Here is a 26,449-nt window from a genome sequence, read left to right on the forward strand (position 1 = left end):
GGAGAGATGTGTGTGACATTACGAGAGTGTAATGAAGAGGAGTTTGATTCAGTGTGGTGCATGCGTGGGATCACACACTCTCTTCTGCATTCCAGTACTGTCCCACAAACCATATACACACATGCACACATACACTCGCTGATACATGTACAGTCATATTCATACACACACACGCACAGACACCAGAACTGAGGTGAGCGCCCCAGCAATGTTAGTACACTAACTGTGGAAACACCCTTTTGAGCAGCGACACTGTAAGAGTTATAACCATCTATTAACGATCTAAATATACCGTCTCTGTCGCGCAAAAACCTCATATTTCACATTTTTACATAATGAGACTGCGGTTCTTGATATTGTGTTAATACGTCAGGATGAATTGACTGATAGAAATGTTCCAGAATGACTTGGAATAAAATCTTCTTACGTTGACTTCCATTGAAAGTTAAGAAGATTTTTCCATTCTCCTGTACAATTGGCATTTTGGGTGGTTTTTGGATGTTTTTTTGGGCCATAAGAGTTCAAAACGCTATCTGGTGTCCTTAACACAGTTCTGGCGCGGCTCCACCGAAATTTCATAGTGCAGTAGCAGCGTTCTGGCCTTGATTCTCGCTGCTACAGTCAGGGGAGCGTCTACATGATTCTAAAGCTGCTAGTTAAGACTAAATTGCTACACTGTTTTGGTTTAAGTCCAGACTATTACTGGTGGACATATAAGAACCAGGGAAGAATGTGATCGAATTTTAACTATATTAATAAATCCTATTTTTCTAGCCAGTATTTTTAATAATGCAACTAGAAACAGGACACTCGTCTCATCTTTTCTGTATTTATGGTGATTTGTACGTATTCTAAAGGACTAGAACACACTAACTGCTGGTCAGGCACAATATAGTCCAAAGCAGTTGACTTTGTGTTAGACACTGAACCATACACACACACACATGCACACACACACATACACATACTAGACATACACAAAACTCGTGCCTTAGAGGGGTCTGCATTCACACCTAGCTTTGATGAGAAACTTACCTGAGTCAAACAGGATATAGTGTGTTTTGTGGCTCCTGACGCAGCAGTAACTCGATCAGCAATGCAGGCAGCCAGCGGACGCACACACACACACTTACACTCAAACACTTGCACATACACACACACACACATACAAGGTGATGTAAAAATAAGAGATTTTCTCTAGAGAATATACACACACACATACAGGCACACACACACCTCTGATGTACATGGTACAAGGTGCTATTTGCATTTATCTGATCTTTCTCTGATCATCTGATTAGGGGATACTATCAGATGCTTATTTTTTCCACTGGCTTCTGACACACAGGTTAACACACACACACACTCTGGGTTTTTTTCTCCCTCTTTTGCTTTCTCTGCATTTCTCCACCTCTCCCTCTTTCTTTAATGGTGTTTACACTGGGCCACCAAACAAACTGCATACAGAGTACACCAAATAATTATTAAAAAATATATTTATATATACTGATATAAATTGTTACATTTGGTGGTTATAATGGTTACAAAAATCATCATACACAAATAAAATGTGACATCAGCACAATTCCTATCACTAATTTAGCTTTTGTTTACTGTTCTCAGTGTAAAAATGTGCATAGTCGGTATTGTGTAGGTCCACCTCTGGTCTTGATGTTCTCCTTACACTCCTTTATCATATTTTTATAACGTTTTCTTAAAATGTTCTCAACAACCAGCTTCTCACACATTCCTCAGTGCCATCCACACACCTCACACTCTTAAAAAAGGGCTCTTCAAGGGTTCTTCAGTCAAGGCAGTGGTGGCTTATCATTGAACCATTCGGATGCTTAAATAGTTCTTTGTCGGGTAAAAGGATTCTTCAGATTGGTGGAAAACCTTCAGTAGACACCAAAAAGTGTTCCACCATCACTGAAAAAGTCAAAGAACCTCTTTCGGTACTAAATAAGATTCTTTGGTTGATTCCTCATCTCCACTTCTCCACTCCATCTTCTGCAACACACATCCACAAGTTCTCACTGGAATTTAAATCTAGAGATTCTGTTGGCTGGACATCACCAGGACCTCTCTTCTTCTCAACACGCTCCATCACTTGATGAGCAGTGTGGCATCTTGTCTTGTTGGTAGATCAAGTCATTTGTTTGTGGTTCTCCACCTAAACAGAAGAGCTACATCCCTCAAGCACATAACCACACAGCTGCTGTTAAATAGTGTACAGCATCTGCCGGCGTACTTCTTACATTATTATCACAAGATGTGGGCCCTTTTCAGGTTGCATCAGGTGTACTCTGATGAAGTGAGTCTACAGTTAGGTTTTTGGTGCTCTGATGCGGGGATGGTGTGGGTGTAGCCATGAAAAAAGCTTTGTCATCATGCCAGTGGAGCTCAGCTTGGGGAATTTCCCCTTGTACCTTTCTCCTCGGCTGCTTGAATATCTGCTCTAGAGCGATCTGAGTCAAGAGTCAAGGGTCTCACAAAAACACACAAACATGTGCACAGAGAGTTGCACATTACTTTCGCTTAGTTTAAGCTCTCTCTCCCCTTTCTGTCTTTCTCAGAAGTCTTCCCTCTTTCCTGTCTCTCCTCAACTGAACGACACCCCCAGAGGGACGAGCCCTGTTAAGCAGGCCTCCGCGTCGACGCTGTAAAGCATCCATGCAGTGCTGTTAATCATTTTTATGTGCTATGAAGAGGCAAAGGAGGGCCGCAATGTTCAAATCGGACCTTTTATTACGTTTATCCATTAAAAAAGCTTCTTTAAAGAAAGATCTATCTACCAAGTCATCCATCATAGAGAAGAAATATTTTACCAGGACAAGAACTGGTTCTTTGAGCTTTGGGTAATGGTATATAGCACCAAGAATCCTTGAAGAACCTACTTTTTAAAGATTGTACAGACTTGAACTACATATTCTCCACTCACAGATGCATCCTTTAGCAGCAAGTGTAGAAATGAAATCAGCCTAATGAGATCTAATCTGTTCGGCCCAAAAAGGAATTAAAGCACAGTCAAAACCCAAGACTTGATGTAGTGCTGAGTGATACGACCTCAAATCAGTATCACAACTAATTCAACATTTACCCTCGATTACGATAAATTAACGATTATAGAAGCTGCTCCAGTTGCTCAGCTGGCTCGGTGTTTGAGTTCTCCTCCATGTTGCTTCAGTGTCAGAGACTGGACAGGGCTGATTACACATGTGGTAGTATGTTTGTTTTTACAGGGACAGTACATGAACACAAACAGTGGGGAAAGTACTAACATATTTTTTAACAGGATGAAAAATAAATAAATAAATAATCATCATGGGCAGGATTACATCGATTAGAGGTTCTGAATGTCGGGTTTGATTCTTTTTTTCCAGTTTACTGCCCAGCCCTTAAACTTCAAACACATTTAATTGTTAATTATTTTTAATTCAGCCAATAATATAATTCCACAAAATTAATTGATTCCTTTTATTCATTTAAAGCCATTTTGGATGATTTCTATTATTTTATTCATTCATCATGAAATTCATGAAAAAGTCAAAAATGGGAACACAGTCCAGTTTGGCAGTGTAGTACCTCTTATGCGCCACAGAACCAGAATTCCAGCATTCCTCAGTCCTATAACTTAGGAATAGTTATTTTCAAATGAATAATAATCGTAGCTTATAAAAGAAAGGTGAGGGTTGAAGTTGGCTGCATTGGAAACCCGAGTTGAAGTACAGCGACTCTAAAGAAATATTACTGCTTTCTCTCATTAAGCTGAACGGGCCTTTGCCAGCATTTTGTTAAGCATGTCCATCCTCTCAACAGTGGCTGTGGAAGAAGACAGAAATAGCAGGACTTACTGCTTCAATATGTTCTGGTGTGATCGGCACCGTTATGTCTGTGCATACACTGAAAAAGTGACACATGGTAAAAAAAGCTGATTTGATGTGTTGGGATAAGTACAGCTTTTGTTCATCTGAATTATTACTTTCTTTGCTTTGTTTCGGTCAAAGTATTTTTTTTTTTTTTGACTTGAGTATATCCACTTAGACAAATTGTTGCCATGTGTTTTTTTTTGTTTAAAAATTTAGGAACATGAAACATATGAATTACAAGAGTCGTGAAGGCAAAAGTGGAACGAACAATCATGTATATGCATGGAAATAAATATGACTATTAATACGCTTCAAATATAAGCCATTTAACCCTTTAGACTCAGTGAATCCAGTGACTTCCATGCCTCCCTTTTTTATAACTACATGTCTTACACTGTGGTCTCACAATGCTGAATTGATGAGACGTTCACAGAAGCTACTAGATAATAAGTATTAAGATTAATAACTAAATAATAAGCTTAGAACTTATGATTTTATACAGTTAAAAGCACCAAATTAAAGCTTTTGTTTCCTCGCAAACACACACAAGCACTTTAAACCTCTGTAGACACAAATGTGCGCACACACACACATGCACACACACACAAACTCATCCAAAGGTTTATAAACACAAATTTGGCTCTGTATATAAACACCATAGCCCAGCTTTATTACTTGAAATCTACTCGAATCCCTTTTTAGTGTGGCAGTAATAAAGTCAAAGTGGGCAAAGGGCCTCTGTAATCAGCAACAAGAACAAAGAAAACCACTTAAAGCCTCTTTTAAGAACAACTACAGATACACCGCTGTGTGTGTGTGTATGTGTGTGTGTGTGTGTGCGTGTGAGTAGCCTCGGAGGACGGTGATTACATCTGTTCAGTGTGAGAGAACAATCATTCAAGTAAACAAGCGCAGCCAGAGTCACATACAGTGGAGCTTACACTGGCTCCTATTTTACGATAACATCGTGCGACACATACAAACACAGCCGAAAAAACACACACACATTCGCGACTCACCTTATACAACCCTGTTACGCCCCTACGAGAGTACAGAATGTCACACACATGCACTATCCATCGCCCCCCCCACACACAGAATGACACACTTTGAAACTTGTAGTCAATGTGGCATCTGGATTTAGCTGAAGAAGCATGTTTTGCACGGGTTATCACTGCCAGACATGACTGTCCTCTGACACAGGTATTAAAAACAAGAGAATGACAAACACTGCAGCAAAGCCGTTAACAGTCTAATGTACAGTGGAGCAGTGATCCACTCTTTTATAGATAGAGGGGCTGACGTTTGAGTGAGCCTGGGTGTTTACATAAGCCTGAATATGTGTCTGTGTGTGTCCATGTGTATTATTTTTGACTAGTAAATGTGAGCGTGTATGCATGTGTTCGTGTCTGTGTGTGTGTGTGTGTGTGTGTGTGTGTGTCAACGAGACACCATAGAGGGCCGTAGGAGGTGTTGTAGCTGTGATGTGGTGTGTGTGTGACTCATTGTTAGAGTGTGAAAATAGTGGCGTCAGATAATTCCCCAAATGTTTTTAATGTTTTAAGGTTTAAGGAGGCTACGGTCGCCGTTTCGTGAAAAGTCTTGCGTAATAAACTCTTAAACACAGTGGATTCAGTTATGAACTCTCCTCGTCTCGGCTCCAGAAGGTAAAAAAAATGAAACTTTTTAATCTCTTGCTTGCTTCAGCCTCGAGTCCTCGACATGTTCTGAAAAAATCTTCAGAAATTTGAGAGGTGTTCTGCAGTGAAGGAAATTCAGGCTTAAGGTTTTTTTCTCACTGGGTACTCTCTGAACCTCTCTATAAAGTGCAGTGTTTAGGTTTACAGTTAGAGACTTGTGGAGAGAACTCTCTTCATCTTAAAACAGCTCGAGCTGATACGCTCCTTCATGTTTTCATGTGGCTTCCACTGTACTGATAACTTTTTCAGACTGTAAGTTTCCATAGGTTCACAGGTCAGACTCGGTGTAGTGATGCTTTTGATTCATAAACTTTATGTACTATGATTTTCAGACAGGAGTTGCTCTCGGTGGTGAAGCTGAATTGTGAACTTTGCCTATGGCTTTCCTTATGTGCAAAAATGAAAGTTGAGAAACACCTACATGCCATATAGTACCACAGTGTCAGAATAGCAGTTATTCACTACGCTGCTAAAGCTCTAACACATGCTAAAGAAGTCTGTCTTGAAGTCCTAGTTTATACTGTTAGAACTTAACAATTTCGATTTATACAAAATAATCATGTATGCACAGAACTTGTCATTGCTTGTAGCAAACATGCCGCAGTACAGTTTCATAGGATTTGTAGGACGTGTACAAAAACGAAGGCAGTAATATCATATGTAAAATGTATGTATGTACGTATCATATGAGTGAAACAGTAAGGCTACAATACGGTCATAGTTGCCCCTAATATTTCTAGTATTTTCAGATTTGTGTGTGTTGTTTATTTACAGCATAACTGGCATATTTTTTTTGCAAATCAGATATGTGTCTCTTGCCAGTAAAATGCTTTAACTGTGTCTTTTAATATATATATATATATATTTTTTTTATATAATCATTTTATATATATTTATGATTCTGCTTCTTGTTATATGTATTGTCTTCTGGTGCCGAAATGAACAAACAATGACGTTAATGAAGTTAAACCCCTTAGCGTGTCACAGGGGACACAGTCTGCTCTATTACATGGAATATTAATGTAAATTTGACTCATACGAGTCATATATTTAGTGGAGCAATATTTTTCTGGTACAATAAATAAATGAGTGATGCTGTCATATGTTTCATGTAAATGTATTGATGCAATTTCTGTTTTGAAATTAGGCTTAATTATTTTTAACAGACGAGAACTTGAAGCAAGTAAATTACAGTAAAATTACAGAGACGCACAAAATGCTACAGATGTTGAGAAGTATAGGATACTTAATCCACTGCTGGAGGATACCCTGTTCCAGTAAAATCCGACATTTTAAGGTGATGGGTGTGTGTGTGTATATGTATATATAAATATATAGTCACTGTCATACAACCTTATAGCATCACATCTGGCAGTTGTTCTTAACGTTTGTGATGAATGCTCCAAAATATTTTTTTTTACATTGATTTCCATTGAAGGTTTTTCCGTCTACTATAAAGTAGTGGCCATTTTGGAGATACAAGGTTTTGACATGACAGCGGCGACATATGTAGTTGGATATAGTGGATAAATGAATAAATACATAAAAGCATTTAGACACTGTCACGCAAAAGCCCTGTATTTCCATTTTTCACTTTTTGACATAATGTCAGATTCAGTTCGTGATGAATGGACCAATGTTTTACATTGACTTCCAAAAGGTTTTTGATATCTTGTTATCTTCAAATGTTTTCATTTTGGACATATAAGGTTTTTTGCATGACAGTGTTGATATACAAAGATAATAAATACAAAAATCTCAATATTATTTAATCCCTATGTTACCTAATCAATCCCTCACTAAAGTAAATCAGATGAGTTGCTGGTGGGACTGAATAAATCCATACAGTGGCTGGAGTTAGCAACCAAACCTACCTAAATCTTTCTAACTGGTCCTTCTGACCAATATATCAATAGCTTTACTAATAACAACACATTTTCTATTTATTTTACTTTATTAATGGTAGTTATTATGATATTACACAGATTTGTCACCAACAAAAACACTCTCACAGCTGACATGAACAGTTTTAAACACTGTGTATGTGACTGCTTAAGACTTGCACTGCACAATGCTATACATTACATTAACCATCAGAGCAGTTTCCTAACAATTGCCTCTCTACCTCTCTGGCTCTCCATGACACAAACTCAGCAACTGGTCTGTTCCTGTTTCCTAGACGTATGGTTCAACATACCAACACCTTTTGCATTTAGAGCGTTTTCAAACACAGGTGTAGGTATGCAGACACAGTCACACGCGAGCACACGAGCCCCTGCGTTGGCCCAGAGCTTTACTGGCTGAAATTTAAGAGCGAGTGAAGAATGCGATTCAGCCCAGATATATAAATAAATCAGTCAGGGGGAGATAATGAGAGCCATCCCTGCACAATGTAGACACAGGCCACTGTCATTCACTGCCACGGCAACACAAATTATACTCCACTCAGCCCTAATGCGGAGCAGGCCCTCTTCTGCTGTGCTTACAGGGAAACCCCACCAGTGGAGGTGGCACAGCCTGTAGAAGTGGCCGATTTACTGACTTAAAAGCATATTTTCAGACGAAATATAGAATGCAAATGTCAACAAACCTGCAGAGGAAGACATATGAACAGTTTAACAAACTACTACAGTTTCAGTTCCCTGTCCATTAAAAAATCCATCCGTCAAAACGGAAAGCAGTAAAAAGCAGAGAGAGTTGCAAAAGGAGGAACAGCAAACGAATATCAGCACTGTCATCCAAACTTTACAGGAAAATCCATCTTAACTTTCAGTGGAAGCCGATGTAAAAAGATTTTATTCAGAGTCATTTTGGAACCTTTCTGTCGGTCCGTTCATCATGGGATTTGGACACAATGTATAGAACATCTGCCAGATTTACTTTAGGTCAAAAAGTGAAAAATGTCGTAAAAGAACATACAAGGTTTTTGTGATGAGTGAGTGTTGTCAAAGTTGTAAAGTAAAGCTAATGATGTGTTGATGAGAGGAACACAGGTTTGGGTACTGACATTTCTCTGTAAACTCTGTAAACGCCAGCAGCTTCCTTGACTTACTATAATGAAGGGCTTATTAGGTGAACTAGGTGCTGGATGGTCGTGTTTCTTTATACTTATTTAATCGTAAGTTTTTTCTTTGACCAAATGTATCTATCTGTCTATCTGTCTATCTATCTATCTATCTATCTATCTGTCTATCTGTCTATCTATCTATCTATCTATCTATCTATCTATCTATCTATTTATATTAGCGTTAAGTGAATCCATTATCCTGTGTCAGCACTCTTACTTTGGCAACTATATACTACTGCTATAGTATGTATAGCACACACACACACACACACACACACACACACACACACACACATATATATATATATATATATATATATATATATATATATATATATATATATATATGGTTTTATTTGTTATATGTATGCATAACACATACACATGTATATGTAATAAATAAAAGATATAACCATACACTGCTGCACAAAAATCTTTAAAATGCCAATTTTGCAGCATTTTATTCCAACTCATGTTGGAGCATTTCTATTGGTCCATTCATCATGAAATTTGGCCACAATATAATGAACAGCTGCCAAAAAGGCTCAGAAAAGGGCAAAAATGGAGATGGAGATTAATGTCTTACAATGACAATATGTGTTTTCAACACTGATCATTGCCATATGTGTGTGTGTGTGTGTGTGTGTGTGTGTGTGCTGATATAAATGCTTGTACAGGTCTCACACTCATATGAGTGGGATTACTGCCCCACTATTCTGCACAGTCATAACAGTAAAGGTCACGTTGTGCATGATGTGTGTATGTGTGCGCAAATATAAGGTCTTATCCAAAACCTCAGGCTCGTCTACATTTGTGGGGTCATTATACTGCTGTACAGTCATAACAGCAAAGGACAAATTGTGTACGCTGTGTGTGTGTGTGTGTATGTATGAGTTTGCAAACCAACTGGTGGGAACACTCACTTGGTTGGTCCTGTACACCACTGCTGCAAAGGTGTATTACTCATGAGTGAGCAACAGTAGGACGGACACACATAAACACACTCATACACACACACACTCACATACACACTCACACATAAACACATACACGTACTGTCAGAGCTGCATTGTTATTTTTTCCATCACAGTCGAACTGAAACTGCAGCTTCCTGCCATGCAATGCCAGCATGTTCACACTTTGACTATGAACTGATTAGAGTGAAGGTAGTGAACCCAAACGTACACACACACACACACATACACTGTACAGACACCTCTGTCAAATGGAGAACATATTACAGATTTCTGCATCCAGTGGGCCGTAAAAGGAGGCGCTTTCTTCTTTTTCCTGTAAAACAATATTTCCAAATATTTGAAAAAGTCCAAAAACTGTCATTTCTGTTAAATTACTGTTTATTTATTATGTAAAATAATTGTGGTAAATCTGTGGGTCAGATGTAGCCCAGAAAGTAAAAAATGAGAGTCTTATGCATATGCTTATAATTACAATTTTCTGTGCAATCTTTTTTTGGGGGGAGGAAAAAAATCCGACATGCCTTAATAATTGAATTGGGATTCTGGAGCTGTGGTTACATTTGTTTACCATTTCTGAAGGCATTCTATTTCTGTGTTTTAATTATTACTCTTAATGCCAAGCTAAAGTAATTTCACAGAGCAAAGAGATAAAAGATGGGCCGCTTCTTTTGAACACACTGAATCATCAATCTCATTTTCGGAAAGCGGAGAGACTGTCAGTACAGCCCCAGCTGACACAATATTCCGTTTCTGGCACAAATACTTTCTGATAATGCAGGGCCATAACGTTGATCAGTTTCTGGTGCAAAGCATCATTGAACAAATTGAAAAGGCTTATCCTTCCTCAGCTGCACTTTCTCTCAGTACTTTGCATGTTGTTTTTTTTGCTCAGTAAAACATGATGCTCCTCAAAATACGGGTGGTTTTAACGTCTTTCAGTTCTTCATTTTCAATTGTTCTTCAGCCCGAAAATACTTCACATCACTTGGAAAAATTATAACGAAGCAAGTCTGGTGGCTGCCAGTTCATTCAAGTGTACATATAAACGTATTATAGCCATCTGATATGAATCATATGCCCCTTTTAATCAAGTTCCCCATTTCTGCCTTTATACAAAATAAGAGTAATAAAAGCTCAATAAGCAGAATAAGAAATGTAAGCCTGCAGGGCCAGCGCACATAAAACTAAACGATTCATTATATCTTTTTGCAACAGGGGAAGAAGAATGCAAACAATTTTGCTAATTGTGAAATCAAAACTGCTTCAAAGCCCTAATTTGAAACCCTTGCTTATGGTTCACCTTTCTCATATCAAGAGTTTCTGGTTTAGACTTGCATTATTGCATGTAATTGCCCAAATCAATGAGCAAAACTCGAAGCCTAGTTCTAAATACTCAGCCTGAAATGCACGGTTCTGAATTATAAATACATTTTAATGGTGTTTTCTCATGTGTTTAACCAACACACAGCTGTATACAACTGTATACAACTAACACTACCTTAACCTGCCTTACCCACATGTGTATATATGGCAGGGACATGTTCATTGCTCATTACACAGAATGCACTTTTCATTGAATAAAAAGTACATTCAGAAAGGCTAACACCTTAAACTGTTGTTGAGTTGTTTAGAGAGTCTAAAGTAAACTGTAATGCTAACAGCCTAACTCCTCTGTAATTCTCTGTTTCTCTGATAGTTGACACAGAGCACTCTCTGGACTCTGAGGGAGAGGATGAGGGGTGTGTATGGGGGACGGACGTGCAGGATGAAAGAAACGGGCAGGATAAGATGAGTGCGACGGCCAGCGAGGGCACAGAGCCCAGCAGCCCCACTCGCTTTGCCCGTGCTCACAGCCTAAGCCCCCCTGACGAGCGCTGGGACGAAACAGAGGCCACAGGCCTCCCAACCACACCCGGGGAGCCAGACAACCCTGCACACGACATGTACAGTGAGTAACTGTCATTACATTGACCAGATCTGTCTGTAAAAAAAGCCTGTACCAAAAATCAACTGGCAATTACAGTTAGTCTTAAAAGGTGTCCGAGAATGGCAGGACTTACTCTTTTACATGGTATGTGAGGGAATTTAGCCCCATTTAAATGATATTGTTGATGTTAAGACTCAAATTTCAGTGCTATGAATTACTCTGTAACTGATTTGATCTTAATATAGAAATCACATAGTTATTTAGTTCATGTGAAGGGTTTAAGCTTCAGATTTGACAAATGACAAATGTAAACTCTACTGAACAGCTACTGAAGCCAAACTGATAAAAAAAAATACCAGGAGATACCTGGGCTCCTCTGAAATGAGTCCATACCCATGTTTACTCCCCCAAACTGCCATCCTATAATTCACTTATTAATAACTGTACACTTTGACACTAGTAACAACTTAAAATAAATTCCATAAAGAACCATACTTGGTCTTCACACTCAAACACCTCTATTACAACATGAATCTTTATGGAGCCAAAAGTGGTTCTTCTGTGGCATCACTCAAAGAACCAGGATAGGACCACATTTAGGCCCTTTCAGTTTAATGGGCTAGGCGATCAGGCTGGCTTTGGTTCTAACAGATGAATGATATTGAATGGTGAAGAAACAGAGGCAACATCAGGGGTTCTGAAACACAAATGAATACCAGCTATGTGACATTGCATCTCTTGCCCGTACATAAAAATCCTGAATTCATACCATATTCTAAACCCATCAGCACTAGACCAGACAGATCTCTTCCATCACACCCGTACACTAGTTATGATGAACTGAGCATGATAATAATCATTGCAGTAGTTGACTCTGTACCAGTTCTGAGAGTTCAGCAATTTCCAACGCCTCCGAGATATTAGAAATGATAATAGCCAAACCGTGGACGGAAATTGAAACCTCTTGCTCGCATTCAGATAACGCTGAAGTCACTGCAGTATGAAGGGCTCTTTTTCAAAAAGTTGCCTCATCAAGCATGACAAAGGCCTGTCACATCAAACGAGGTGACGTTCCCATTCCGCAATCAAAACTCGGGCTTATGAGGCTTTCTTTTTATAATTGCAGACATCAAAGGCCGGCACCGGCATGCCTAGAAACATTCGCTGCACTCTCTTTCTAATGAAGACGAAACAGAGTTTTAACTGCAGTGAAGCACTCTGGCTCTTCTCTGGCCACATTAGAGAAAGCTGGAAATATGATGCCAACATCTGCAAACATTTGAAAAATCCTCCTCAAAGTCACAGTGCTGTGCTGGCATCTGTCCTTCTCTCTCTCTCTCTCTTTCTTTCTGTATTATTATCTGATGTTTTTCTCTTTTTTTTTTTTGCTCTCTGGCTGTTATTGGTCCCATGGGAGAATCTCAGAAACATTTCAGTTCTCATCATTCCCATTATAGAGCCTTTTAAATTCCCCTGATGGGTTTCTTTCTTTCTTTCTTTTTTTTTCTTTAATAAGGACTGGACACACACACGCACACACACACACACACATTTCTGTGTCCTGTTTTCTGTGTGCTGTTTTATATGGTGGTTCTCAAAACCCTGTCCAATGCACAAGAGCTCTGTGTGTTTCCCTGCTGTAAAACCCCCCTCATCAGCTTCTTTCACACTTAGTTCAGGGTTAATTAATTACTTTTTCAAAATCTTACCAAAATACAGTTGATGAATTGGTGGACTAATTTAGAGTGGATTAGTGTGAAAGGCTGCACTGTAGAGAGGTCAGACTCTGCTTTTTTTATGCAGTGGTGTTGATTCGATGTCTGATTAACCAGGGATCATGATGTCGACAAAACAAATATAGCATTTTGTTTACCACTGAAAAACCACTGGTGAAGCTACACTTCTTCTGAGTTGTCACAGTAATTGATGATGATGACGATAAAACAGTGGTGCACTTGAAAGCATGGGGTTTTACACTTACAAAAATAAAGGTGTTTAAAACAGCTGTGCACAGAAGAAGCGCTGTTGTTTGTGTGATAGTGAAGGACCTTTTAAAGGCCTAAAGAATCTGGGGCTGGGTTCTCAAAAGATTTCCTAAGAAAAAACTTACAAATGATTTTAAAAGAAACACAAAGATGATCATTAAAAAACATTCCACATTTTTTAATTCTCTTAAAAATGTCTTTTTTTTTCTTAAGACTGTCTTATAACACTTGTCTTCTTGTTTCTTATTTTAAGACTTTTATGCTGCTTTTCACAGCTTATCATAAAAATGCTACAGTTAACAGTTCATACATGCAATGGATAGAGAGCAAAATGGAAGGAAACTGAATCAGAAAAATCTGAAAGTGTTTTTCAGGAAACAATAAGAGCTAAAAGTGAATTTTCCTCATGTACACACTGACAGTGCTTTAAAAACATTTTCCATCCTGTTAAATTAGTTCATTCAGACATTAATTCTAGTAATTAAAGTTTTTAAACTGATCATTTTAGACCAGTTCCTTCTGAGAAGTGTGAGGCTAATCATAAGGTTAAGTAAATATTTCATTTTTGTTTTGGAAAATACCAAATGTCCTTGGAATTCTTCTATACTGAAAAGTAAAATTTTCTAGAAGGTTTCTGCAAAATATCAGTTTTTAAAAACACTTCTTTCCTAAGACACTTTTGTGAATCCGGCCTTTAAAACTCTATTGTTTATCACTTATACTGTACTGATACCCCAGGATGCCTTACATCACTACATTATATTAATGTAGTTACTGCACTGTTACATTACACATAATTCATTCTGTATATTACATTATATTAATGTAATTACTGCACTGCAATCACTTTTTCTCGTACTTCTTATTTATATAATTGGGTTATATTATGTATATTATAGCTGTATTTATTAATATAGCTGTATTTGTGGTCAGGTTTACTGTTTCCTATTTGCCACTTCTTACTACTATTTTAAGTGCCTTTATTATGCTGCTCTCTTGTTTGATTTTGCTGCTGTAAAAACTGGTTTTCCCCGTGGGAAAAATAAAGTGATCTATCTATCTATCTATCTATCTATCTATCTATCTATCTATCTCTCTCTCTATCTCTCTATCACTCCTTCTTTTTTCTTTTTTTTTAAGAGCGTACAATGCCCTGCATGTATCTGCCTCTCATGAACCTGTGTAAAAATGTGTTTCAGGCTGAAACGTCATCTCTAAACTACAGTAAAACAATATCTAAGGCATTAGGCAGCGTATTCATAACCGTTTCGTGCAAATACTTTCTGTGGTGTAGCTTTTAGGGGCATTAAACAGACGTCTGGTTCCTATCACCACCACTGTGAGCAATTCTGACTCGCTAAGTTTCATATCAAATCACTCGGAAGGACTTTGTTTACATCGTAAGCATTTAATTAGTCCAAAATGTGGTTTCAAGCTTGTTAAAGCAGCTAAAATACAAAACGTAATAATACAAACTATGCTGGGCTCGAGAACCACCATTAAACATCAGTCCCCACCGTACATTGCAGTGCAGAAGACCCCGCTGACCACTGAGTTATTGAAGCTGCTGTTACAACTCAGACAATACAGACAGAGGAAGCTAGACTTGGATCATCATGAGAAGGCGACTTCAGAATTCAGACAGCAAAACAGATGATGAACTAACACCACCACATCCTGTCTCTGTTCCTTTAGCGCAGAAAGATGCCCATGTGCTGGAGGACTGGGCTCGTTTTGGCTTACTCATGCAGCTGAAAAAAAACTCCCACCTTCCCCGCTCACAACACGGCCAGCAACTCAACGGCTCCATCGCCTCCTATCACACAGGTGCTGTGCAGGACGACACACCATCCACCCTGTCGCCTGGTGTTCAGGAGTCACCTGAGAGAAAAGGTATCATTCTGACTGAGTTATTGTTGGTACTGTTACTGTTATGCATCCTTAGTTTGCTTGGGTTGTTGTTTAGGTTTGTGCTGGAGCTACAAGACCTATGCAACTAACAAACAATGGAAGTGTAACCATCGTTTAGCATCACACACTTGCCTCAAACCGCATCAAGTTCTTAAGCAAGAGATGGGGTTATGGGGTTCCTGAAACTGTATGACATACTGTAATATATGATATCTCTCACTGACGTGCAGTAAACATGCATAAACAACTAGTAAACAACTCTCTCCCGATTAACAGACACCGACCCCGTCAGCCCAGATCCCACGAGGACGATGGTGCAGTTGTGTCCATTTTGCCAGCGGTCATGTCGATGTGAGACTTCTCTAAGAGAACACATGAAGTTGTGCCAGGAACGGGAGGGAGGGCGCAGTGTGTGCCCGCTCTGTGGGTACAGCACTCTCTACAGGGCACAGATGGAGCAGCACCTGGCATTGCATGCCCAGGTTCAGAGCAAGGTAGGGGCTACAACGTGTATTCCTAACTCAAAACCAGTGACTCTGGAGAAGGCTCTGATAAATGCCTATGCAAAAACACAAGGGATGGCTTTTTAAGCACATATCCGAAATACAATCAATGTCTTAAACCTGCAGTGGACCGACTTGACACCCACTGATGTGTCTGTTTGTTTGTTCCAGAGTCTGGTGTCTGAGCCCACCATGGAAAAAAGGAAGTTTCAATGTACACAGTGTTTAAAAGCCTTTAAATACAAACATCATCTCAAGGAGCACCTGCGTATTCACAGTGGTAAGTGACACTCTTCCATCTCTCTGCTTCATAAACAGGCCAGAGCATCCAGACAGTTCCCTACATGAAGCTATTAACAGTAAAATTACTCTAAAGAAGTGTAAGGCATTGTGCATTGGCAAGAACTTGCGAAACGGGTTACAATTCAATATATTGTGATATACTGCAATTCCGTAAGCACAACGATATATAAAGAAAATTGTAGGAAAATCAAAGTCATAGTATAAAATCACACCATCATATATATAAAATCTGAGTAAACAAGAAGTTTACTTTTCATTAAGGATGCACCGAAATGAAAAATGAAATCTGAAAACTGAAACCAAATGAAATTGAACATTTGGGCGAACACCGAACTCATTTTTTGCAGGTTTTCATTAATCTTTCCACCTTTCTCACCACTCCATACATGAAATGTCTGCAAACTGCCGTTCTGTGGTCCTTTTCTGACACATGTTGTGACATGTCAGCAGCATTTACAAAAAGCATCTAACAGCATGCTGGTTGCGATTTGATCGCGTCATCAGAAACCACATTGTTTCATATGAATTATCCAGCCTTTTCACTTATTATTTCACGTATAATAATTTGATTTGCCAAATATTCAGTGCATCCCTACTTTTCGTCCAATCAGAGCAGTGGGATCTGAAGATATGATATATTCAAGAACATCCAGGTGATCCCAGGTTTTAATGCATCACTACTCTAATAGAACCAGCTCAACTCAAGAAAGGCTTGCTAACGAGCTGAGCGGAGCTGAGCTTTCCAAAAACAATGTTAGCACATACTACACTACATAGTAACGAAAGACATGAGAATAGAATGAGTCGGTCATGCGAGTCTTTACCGATAAGTTTCATCAACCAAAGCGTCTTTGTTGACTTTTCCCCTGAACTCAAACCATCAAATCAGCTCAGTCAGATACACAGTACTGATGGATGTTCTCAGCTAAAATACTCATGACTGCATAAATTAACTAAAATGTATATTAATAAATGATTTTAAATAATACAATACAATACAATACAATACAATCTATTATTATTATTATTAGTAGTAGTAGTAGTAGTAGTAGTAATAGTAATATTCAAGCCAACTGAATAAGAAGATTCCTCCGCAAGAACTGCAGAAAAAACACTTACATTAAATTGTGAGTAAGTTCGCGTAGTACTGTTGTTACGAAGGTTTTGAGAAAAGCTTTTTAATTAATTATCATTCTTAAGAACTAGTTAACGAATAACACATTATGATGCTTTTGGTAAAGTAGGAATGAGTTGAATCAGATGTACATAAAATCAGGGAACAGTGAAAGGAAAAATAGGATGGTGGTAGTGGTTCTCCAGAACCTGAACTTGCCATTCATACATTGCATGGAATATCAAATATTTATTACTATACAACACACAAAGTTAGATATGACTATATATGGATTATAATACTGTCCAATTCTTTATGCTCTCATTTTCTGACCAGAAATACAACGTCAAACAATTTTCAAGCACAGTAAATGATTAAAATACTTGTATCACTTTAGTATTTATTAACACTACTACAGTACACTACTGTTCCAACAATCAAAATAATTGGTAACATTTTAGATCACAATTAATTTGCTTCTTCAAGATGCATAATTGAATCAAATCACTGTAAGAGATCCTCAACTGAGATCCTTAACCAGTAGTAACCTCTGGTGTTTTTGCCCCTGCAGGTGAGAAGCCCTACGAGTGCGCCAACTGCAAGAAGCGTTTCAGTCATTCAGGCTCCTACAGCTCGCACCTTAGCAGCAAGAAGTGTTTTAGTGGGGGCGGGTCAGGGAACGGAGCCTATTTTAATGGTCACTCCCATCACGCCTACCTCTTCCCCTCCCCTACATCGCCCCCTGCAGTTGGAAGCAGGAACATCAGAGGGAGGAGCTCTCCGTATGGCCCGCTAGGTCAGTGCTACCCTGAGAAGCTTCCCACTCAGGGACAGGAATCAATTACCTCTACGCTACGAACTCCACAGGGGTGGACAGGGGTGTTTAAAGGGACCACACTTTTGCCCTTGCTGCAATCCGGCGGCAAGTTCGAACACCTCCTGCAGGAAATGCTGCGCAAAGAGGTGGGAAGGGAAGAGCAGCGAGGGAAGGAGGAAGGAGACGAGGTGGAAGAAAGAGAGGGCAGAGGCGAGATGCCCGTTGGTGCCGTGTCGTGCCAGTGGTGCTTTCAGATCTTTCCGAATGAGGTTGTTCTGAAGCAGCATGAGAGATATCAGTGCAGGAACAAAGACAGACAGATTGCTGAGCAGTCTCATTGTCGCAGGGAAGGATCACCGCTCAACTTCTCTCGCTCCTCGCAGGTCCCCTACGACACCCAGAAAACACCCTCTACCCCTAATGGACTGCCTAGAGATCTCTCGTCCCCTCAGAGGGCATCTTGGCACTCTGTCCCACAGCAGCTTCTTGTGCCACTACAGTCCCCTATGCACCTCCGCCCAGATCCTGGACACCCTTATTGGCCAAACAAGGAAACCAGAAGCCCTCAAAACTCTACCCTCATGAGTCCCACCTCACCTTCACTACAAGAACGCAGGCACCCGCTCTCCTCAGGCTTCAGCTCTCCACCCTGCCTGGACCTGTCAGTCACCACGTCACCATGTCAACCCAACCAACACAGGCCGTCCCCCCGATCAGAAGGCTGTCAGAGTGAGCCCCTAGACCTCTCAATTCCCAAAACACGTACAGGCTCAGACTCCAGCAAGGAGGCCAGAAAACGAGCCTGCAATGGCAGTTCCCCACAGATGGATCGGAGGGATGTGGAGAGCATGTTTAGGAGGTTAACTCCACCTCCTCAGCATCAAGTGGGCGGGGCCTATACACCATTATTTGGAAACACAGTGTTCAGCAGCTATCCCCTTTTCAATCCTATTATGCCAAGTGCCCTTACAGGAATGGGGCATAATGGTCTCACGTCGCTTCCTCTTACACCACCGGCCCCTAATCCTGGATTTCTGTCACCTATGACATATATGCTGGAGGCAGAGGCAGAGGCAGTGAGGAAAAGAATACAGCAGGTGAGAAATGTCACGGTTAAAACCGACTTGTTCAGCATCCCACCAGTGGGCCAATCCTGATTTCTACTCTTTGCAAGTTCTCTAGACATCAGATGGGGCTGAAACGACTCACTGGATTACTAAAAATCACAGTCTACCACAGTAGCAATGCTTCAGCGTCTCAGAAGCAAAGAATCCAGTCAATACAGTCGGTTCACTGAGCGAACCTTACACATTAAAGCTAGCATTTAGCGCAAACCAGTGTGTTTGCTAGTTGAGATGAAGGCTAGTAATGTATGTGCATTACCTATAGCTATATTTTAATGACTAGTCAACATATTGGCTTGTTATGATGTCCCTACATTAACTGTTTAACATTAAGTGTTCCTCATAAACATTACCACAGAAAATAAAACACTGCAGTTCATTTCTGGAAACCTGAGCTTGATTCATGTTGCCTTTATGGGCATAGTCTCACACACAGGAACATAAACACACAGCCTCACACACCCCTATCTCCCTCACAGTGATGTGTAAAATATTCCAGAAAGTAAAATATCAGGTGGTGTAAGGAGCAGTAAGAGCCCAAACATTCACCAATTCAATAAGCAAGTATATTCAGATAAGTTTGATTGCAGTGAGCAGGATCAGCAAGCGTAGGACAGCCCTTTAACATAGTAAATAAATGTATGATGGCCAGTCTAATGTACTTGCAGTATGAAATTTAGGCCTAGTAATAAATATCAATCATCATTATGACTTTCCCCTCTTTTTCAGTAAATTATAGCGCTATGTAGACAGCTTTGTGTTTTTAAAAAGAAAAAAGTTGCTTAACTTTATTTAAAAAAAAAAGTCTAAATATAAACACACACACAAACATATATATATATTTGCTGTTGCTCTTTAATGTAGCAAAAGTATCCGATTAATCGATAAAATAATCGGTAAATTATCTGCAGCCCTACTTCAGAATCATGCAGTTGGTGTTCTCACAGCCCAGCACCGTCTCAAACGGGTTCAGTGTTTTATGTGACCACACACATTTTCACAATATTTACCACATTTCAGTTGTGTCCTCCAGTTTCACTCTGCAACTTAATCATGGTTCCTTACACAACGCTTAACAGTCGTGCTAACACAGTGCTGTGAGAAAGAGTGATGTTACCCTTCTGAGTAAGTCAGGGTCCATTATTGAAGAGAGCATCGTATTGCTAAGACAATGACCTTTGGTATTATGTAATATATCATTACAGACCCTCATTCACTCTCTGTGAGTGTCTTTTGATGCATTTGTTTCCCCTATTGGTGCTGTAAACAAGCAGATTACTCAGAGGGGAATTCCTGCCTCCACATACATAAAGGGCAGAGTGAATTCAAACCTGTTTACACACTGTGGTGTTCTCGGTTCAGTTACAAATTCTCAAAGTTCACAGTCATATGCTGATTTCACAAATTAAAAAGGAGGATGTATTGAATGCGCTGTACAACATTTGTAATAGATATTACTTGCATTATTTGCCAAATCCAGGTATTATAACAGGTAAAACAACTCAATTCCTCTCTTTTAGGGTGAAGCAATAAATCAAGGATGTCTCGACTACTTCACTCTGATCGAGGACGGGCTGGATGGGGATAATGGGCCAGGGAGAAAGAGACTAAGGAAGACTGAGGAAGGACTGTATGCGTGTGACATCTGTGACAAAAGCTTCCAGAAGAGCAGCTCTCTGCTGCGCCACAAATATGAACACACAGGTACAAACACAAACACAGTCTCCTATGACATTTTATGTGGACAAAAGTATTGGGACACCTGCTTATTTATTGCTTCTTTCGAAATCAAGGATATTAAAAAAAGAGTTTATCCTTTTTTATGGAGTAACTGTCTCTACTGTCCAGGAAAGGCTTTCTACTAGATTTTTGAGCATTGCTGTGAGGATTTGATTACATTCAGTGACTAGAGCGTTAGTGAGGTCAGGATGATAGATAATTACCACCCCACCTCACATCCCCAGCTTCCCAACTCATCCCAAAAATATTGGATGGAGCACCATCCATCATTCCAGAGAACACAGCTCAACACTAGGGGGCTTTATACCCCTCTTGCCCAAGCCTAGCAATAGGTTTATGTTTACCTGCGCTAGAGAGTCATAGTCTATTGGCCCTACTATGCTACAGGGACTAGACAAGCTGTGTGTGTGTGTGCATTTGCACATCTGTGTCAGCAATTATAGTAGCTGGATGCACTCATTAGAAGGGGTGTCCACAAACATAAATAGAAATATATGATATCAAGGCCTCCACGTTGTAATAGCAAAAATAAATGACATTGACAGCAGCTGACATGTCCTGTTTCTTCTCTTTTAGGCAAACGGCCCCATGAGTGCCAGATCTGCAAAAAAGCATTTAAACACAAGCACCACCTGATCGAGCACAGCCGGCTGCACTCTGGAGAAAAGCCCTACCAATGTGATAAATGTGGCAAGCGTTTCTCTCACTCAGGCTCCTACTCACAGCACATGAACCACCGCTACGCGTTTTGCAGTCGGGACCACGACCCAGACAGCCATGGAGAGGAGCTTGTGATGGGGGACGCGGCCCTCTACCCTAGCCCAAGCAGGGAGCTCACTGCTGAAGCAGAAAGAGCTCCTCTCAGCCTAGAAGAAGCGGCCACGTTCCTCAGCGATTCCAGCCTGGACGGAGCTCCTCTAGGCCTAAGAATAGAGGACGAGGAAGAAGAGGAGAGCTCGCTCAGTAACCATTTGCCTGAGAGAAGGATGGAGAGAAGAAGTACAGGGAGTGAGGAGAGGATTGGAGGCCTGGAACAGATGAGCGAAGAAAGTGAGCAGAAGAAGGAAGAAGAAAGTTCAGGGGCTGAAGAACAGGACACGAAAAGGATCCATCACAGCAGTAAAATAAAAGCAGAGCAGAATGGAGATGAAAACACAGACAGGCCAGAGATGAATATAGTGACAGTATGAGACTGCTGGAACTGCAGAGAAAATGCCATTTCAGCTTTAAGTGGGTTTACCAAAGATGTGAACATAAGCCACATGGATTGTACTGTGCAGTGGACAGAGGAACTTAATCCCTTTTCCTGTAAGTGATAAGAGGCCTACCTCTTGGAGGACACAGTGAAGATGCTGTGAACATAAACAAAGCAAGTGCCTTCAGATCTACACCAATGCAAAACATCCATGCCATTACAAGCAATGCAGTCACACGCACATACAAGGGCTAAAAGACCAAATCCTGCACTGTATATTTGCTGATCACTAAATGTTGTGTCCATAAAGCACTGTGACCCCTACAGACCACTCAATGGGGCATTTAGGTCACCCAAAGCCATCATAGCTTTTTTTTTCTTATATTTAACTGTGACCACTTCTGGCAAATGTCATTTGCTGAAACCGTCAGTTTTTCATTACAACAATAACATATTATGCAAATAACATTTCAAATATATAAAAGATCTATTTATATAGGTATGTGAATAAAATTAGACACCCATTTTAAACATCTGGACATTTGATCTTCATGTGAACAACACTGAGAGATGGAGGTATTATAACTAAACATACAACTGAGAAATATATTTTTAAGTCATTTGTAAAAAGTAAAATGCTAGAACACACACCCACATTTTCCTAAAAATAGAAAATCTATAAATAGAATCAGGGGCAGGCCAGCTGCAGATGATTAGAACATGGTTAGACAGGATTTTGGAGGAGCCTGTCTCATTTAAAACCTCAGACATTTGTGTGGTTTGCTCTTGATTGTTGAAGTGAGTGGTAAAGATCACCATGACCAGATCCAACGTGCTTTCTGAGGCTATCAGAAAGAAGGTTGTGCAGTTGCAGTTGAAATTGTTCACCCTCCATTGTAAATTAGATTTATTAGCAAATTTACAAACTTTCTTCTGATTGTAATAAAGCAATCAAACGAGACCCATTTATATAGCTGAATGCAATTAATTTGCGAATATTTGCTCAACACAAAATGCCACTTTTAATGACGACTGCAGTCGCAGAATTATTCAACCCCTCAGTGACAAGCGTCCTTAGTACTTAGTAGATCACTCTTTTGCTGTTATAACCTGCTGCGAACATGATTTATAACTAAACAACAGCTTCTGGTATCATTCCTGATAATTTTTTTCTCACGCACACCTGATGCAGCTAGTGAAGCCCTCGATTTACAACCTGATTTGCGAATGTGTGCTCTTATGAGGAATTCTAATCAGACTGCAGTCATCATTAAAAGTGGCATTCAGTCTGAAGTGTTTTGAATTTGAAGAAAGCTGTTTAAATTAGTCTTGTTTGATTGGTTTATTGCAAACAGCTGAACATCTGTAAAGTTAGCTAATTAACCTAATTAACCTAATTTAATGGGGTTAATTAATTTCGATTGTAACTATTGATGCATAGAAGTCTGGAATGGGATTTAGAAAGATCTCAGAACAATAAGAAACCAGTCCACTGTCAATAATTTACAAGTGAATCTGCTGGCAACATGGCCAGGTCAAGCTATCCTAACAGGTTTAGGCCAAGAACAGTACACAGGATGGGTAAAGAAGCCTTCAACAATTCTAAAATGTTATCATGAGCTTACAGGTAGCTCTTGCCACAGAAAATGTCAAAGTACAGTATCTGCCATCAGGAAGAGACCGAACCCGTGTGATTTTCATGGGAGGTGTACATGAAGGTCAAAAAAACCCCACATCAGGCTAGACCCAAGATTCATCTATCCAAAACACGTTTTTCTAGATTCCTGGCCTTTGTTTTAGGTCTGGCAAACCTAAAAAAAAAAATTTTGACAGTAAGGGTTTCCACATTGCACACCTCCCGTGAATTTTAAACGGGTACAGTTTCTTTCTGACAGTAGATGCTGTACATTGAGACTGTAGGCCCTATGATAACCTTTTAGGACTGTTAACTTTACACATCATATGGTCTGCTTATGGGCTGAACCTCCTTGAACAGCCTGATCTATCCATGTTGGCAGTCGCTTTAGAGGTCTCACTTTCCTTGGATGATCCATTGTAGATTCTCACCTGACATTCAACTAACATTTAAATAAAGGGTAAGGTTAGTGTTAGGTTAGGTGTAGGGTTACATTCAATAGAAAACCATACAGGTTCAGTTGCATTTACTACATATTCAGTTGAATGTTTGTGAATGTCAGGTGAGTATCTACAAGGCATCAGTATTGGATCATCCAAGTAAACTGATACCGTTTTAAATGTTCTCCGCTTTTAAATGATTTAGTGGACAGAGGAACAGCTAATTTCGAACTGTTCTGAGATCCTTTTAAACCCCTTCCCTGACTCACATGCATCTACAACCTTCTTTCTGAAGGCTGCAGAGAGCTCTTTGGATCTGACCATGTGATCTTCACCACTCACTTCAAAAATCAAGAGCAAACCAGACTAAACGTCTGGGGTTTAACCAAGACAGACTCCTCCAACATGCAGTCTAACCATGTTCTGATCATCTGCAGCTAATGTTCTGCACCTGATTCTAATGTTAGACTTTTTAAATAGTAATGAGTAAGGGTGTGTCCTAACTTTATCCTCACAGGAAAACTACTTTTCTATTAATAACACTTCATAAATAATTTTGAATGCATTTATTTAGTTGTGTGTGTTTAGTTATATTACTTCCATCTCTCAATATTGTCCAAATGAAGATCAAATGCCCCCCAGTCTCCTACTACCCCAGGAAATACAAGAGAATACATTACTCTCTTTTTATGTATGGGTTAGCCCAGGGAAAAACTCTAAAAACTTTAGAAAATTTAAATCTGCTTTTCTATAGTTACTTTCAGCCCCTCTATTCATTGTTTAATAAAACTTATAGATAACGATGCAAAAGCATGAATATATTTCCACATGGTCTGACATTACTGTTAGACAGTCTGTCATTTTATAGCTCCTTTATGCATTCAAAACACAACAGGACCTACAAGCATTTGCACTCTTTAATGTCACATTGTGTGTTTTTAAGTATGCTTGCAGTAATAATGCCTTTGATGTTAAACTAACCAAATGCAGTATTAAATGGTGTATCAGGAATAAGTAAGGAGACAAATAAAGAGGAAAGAAAGTAAGAACATAAAATCAAAAAAAGAAAGATTCCAGCAATGTAGGATTACGCAAACCTGCTACACACAAGGACGATGCACAATGTTACTGCACTGAGCAAGACCGCAGATACACTCTGAGACAGATTAGCCTACATTACTGAGGTGTGGGGCTTAACCATGCAACAGTTTAGCTAAGAGCTCTGCATCTGTAGCATTCAAAAGGGAAATGGTGCTTTTATTCAGGTTTGGCTCCAGTTTCATAACATTTTATACATGTTTATCTTAAACTAAGTGTTAATCTGTTACCATGAAAATGTTACCAAATGTATACCCCTTTAAGCTATTGTGTCTAATCTGCTTCAGTGTTACTTTTATACAGAATCAGTTAAGCTTTTTTGTACCATTTTACCGGCTTATGTTTGTGCATACACCTTTTTGTAATCTAATAAAGTTGTACATATCAAGGCTTGTGTTATGTATGTTATGTATGTGTTATGTATGTTCACTTAACATTCCTAGAATACACTCTTTGTTGCCTTCCCAAAATAACAACAGTTCCTTAAAATATCTAAAAAAAAAAAAAACCCATGTAGCTACCTAGCTTTTCTAAAGACATTAGCAAAGTGCAGTGTACCAAAATAGCAAAATAGTATGTCTCATCTCCTTCCCCTGATGTGTACGGAGGTCCCCTTTAGCATTCTGACTCAAATGGGGACTTCGGGCCGTCCCGAGGCCGCCACACTACACAAATTAATATCAAAAGGGAAGCTGATTTTGCACTGTCCTACCACTGTGTCCGCTTTGACCTCAACACTTTGTGTTATGACGTACATTTAAAGTATCAAGGTTGAGAAGTGCTACATAACAACTAAATAAAATCAATCAAATAAAATACAATGAGAAAATAATTTATTTTTCATCAAATTAAATAATTTGTGAAATATTCATACTTTATGTAATAACACTACTACTACTTTAGTACTTCTGAGTAAATAAGGGCTCAAATTAATAAATTGAACAATGCAAAACAAATGCCAACAACAAAACCGAATTAAAACATTAAAATGAAGTGCTGTCTCCACCAATCTACAAATCACAAAATGCACTAAAGTGTTAAAC

At 39.4% G+C, this 26,449-nt stretch overlaps 1 protein-coding gene across 2 annotated transcripts in view; it reads left to right on the forward strand.

Moving 5' to 3' along the window:
- Positions 1-25,772, forward strand: part of LOC140560349 (zinc finger E-box-binding homeobox 2-like) — a 44,069-nt gene extending 18,297 nt beyond the window's left edge. Inside the window, exons 1-8 of one of the 2 annotated variants that reach the window (XM_072684753.1) lie at positions 5,456-5,536; positions 11,310-11,561; positions 15,221-15,418; positions 15,713-15,930; positions 16,111-16,219; positions 17,928-19,270; positions 20,818-21,001; positions 21,614-25,772. In XM_072684753.1, coding sequence (XP_072540854.1) covers positions 11,402-11,561; positions 15,221-15,418; positions 15,713-15,930; positions 16,111-16,219; positions 17,928-19,270; positions 20,818-21,001; positions 21,614-22,227 — 2,826 coding nt within the window. In that variant the 5' untranslated portion in view covers positions 5,456-5,536; positions 11,310-11,401 and the 3' untranslated portion in view covers positions 22,228-25,772. Of the gene's footprint in view, positions 1-5,455; positions 5,537-11,309; positions 11,562-15,220; positions 15,419-15,712; positions 15,931-16,110; positions 16,220-17,927; positions 19,271-20,817; positions 21,002-21,613 lie in introns of those variants that run through there. The other variant, XM_072684752.1, reaches the window with a different exon arrangement.
- Positions 25,773-26,449: the final 677 nt, after the last annotated feature.

This window comes from Salminus brasiliensis, chromosome 7 (genome assembly GCF_030463535.1).
Source record: "Salminus brasiliensis chromosome 7, fSalBra1.hap2, whole genome shotgun sequence".
Taxonomy (NCBI): Eukaryota; Metazoa; Chordata; class Actinopteri; order Characiformes; family Bryconidae; genus Salminus; species Salminus brasiliensis.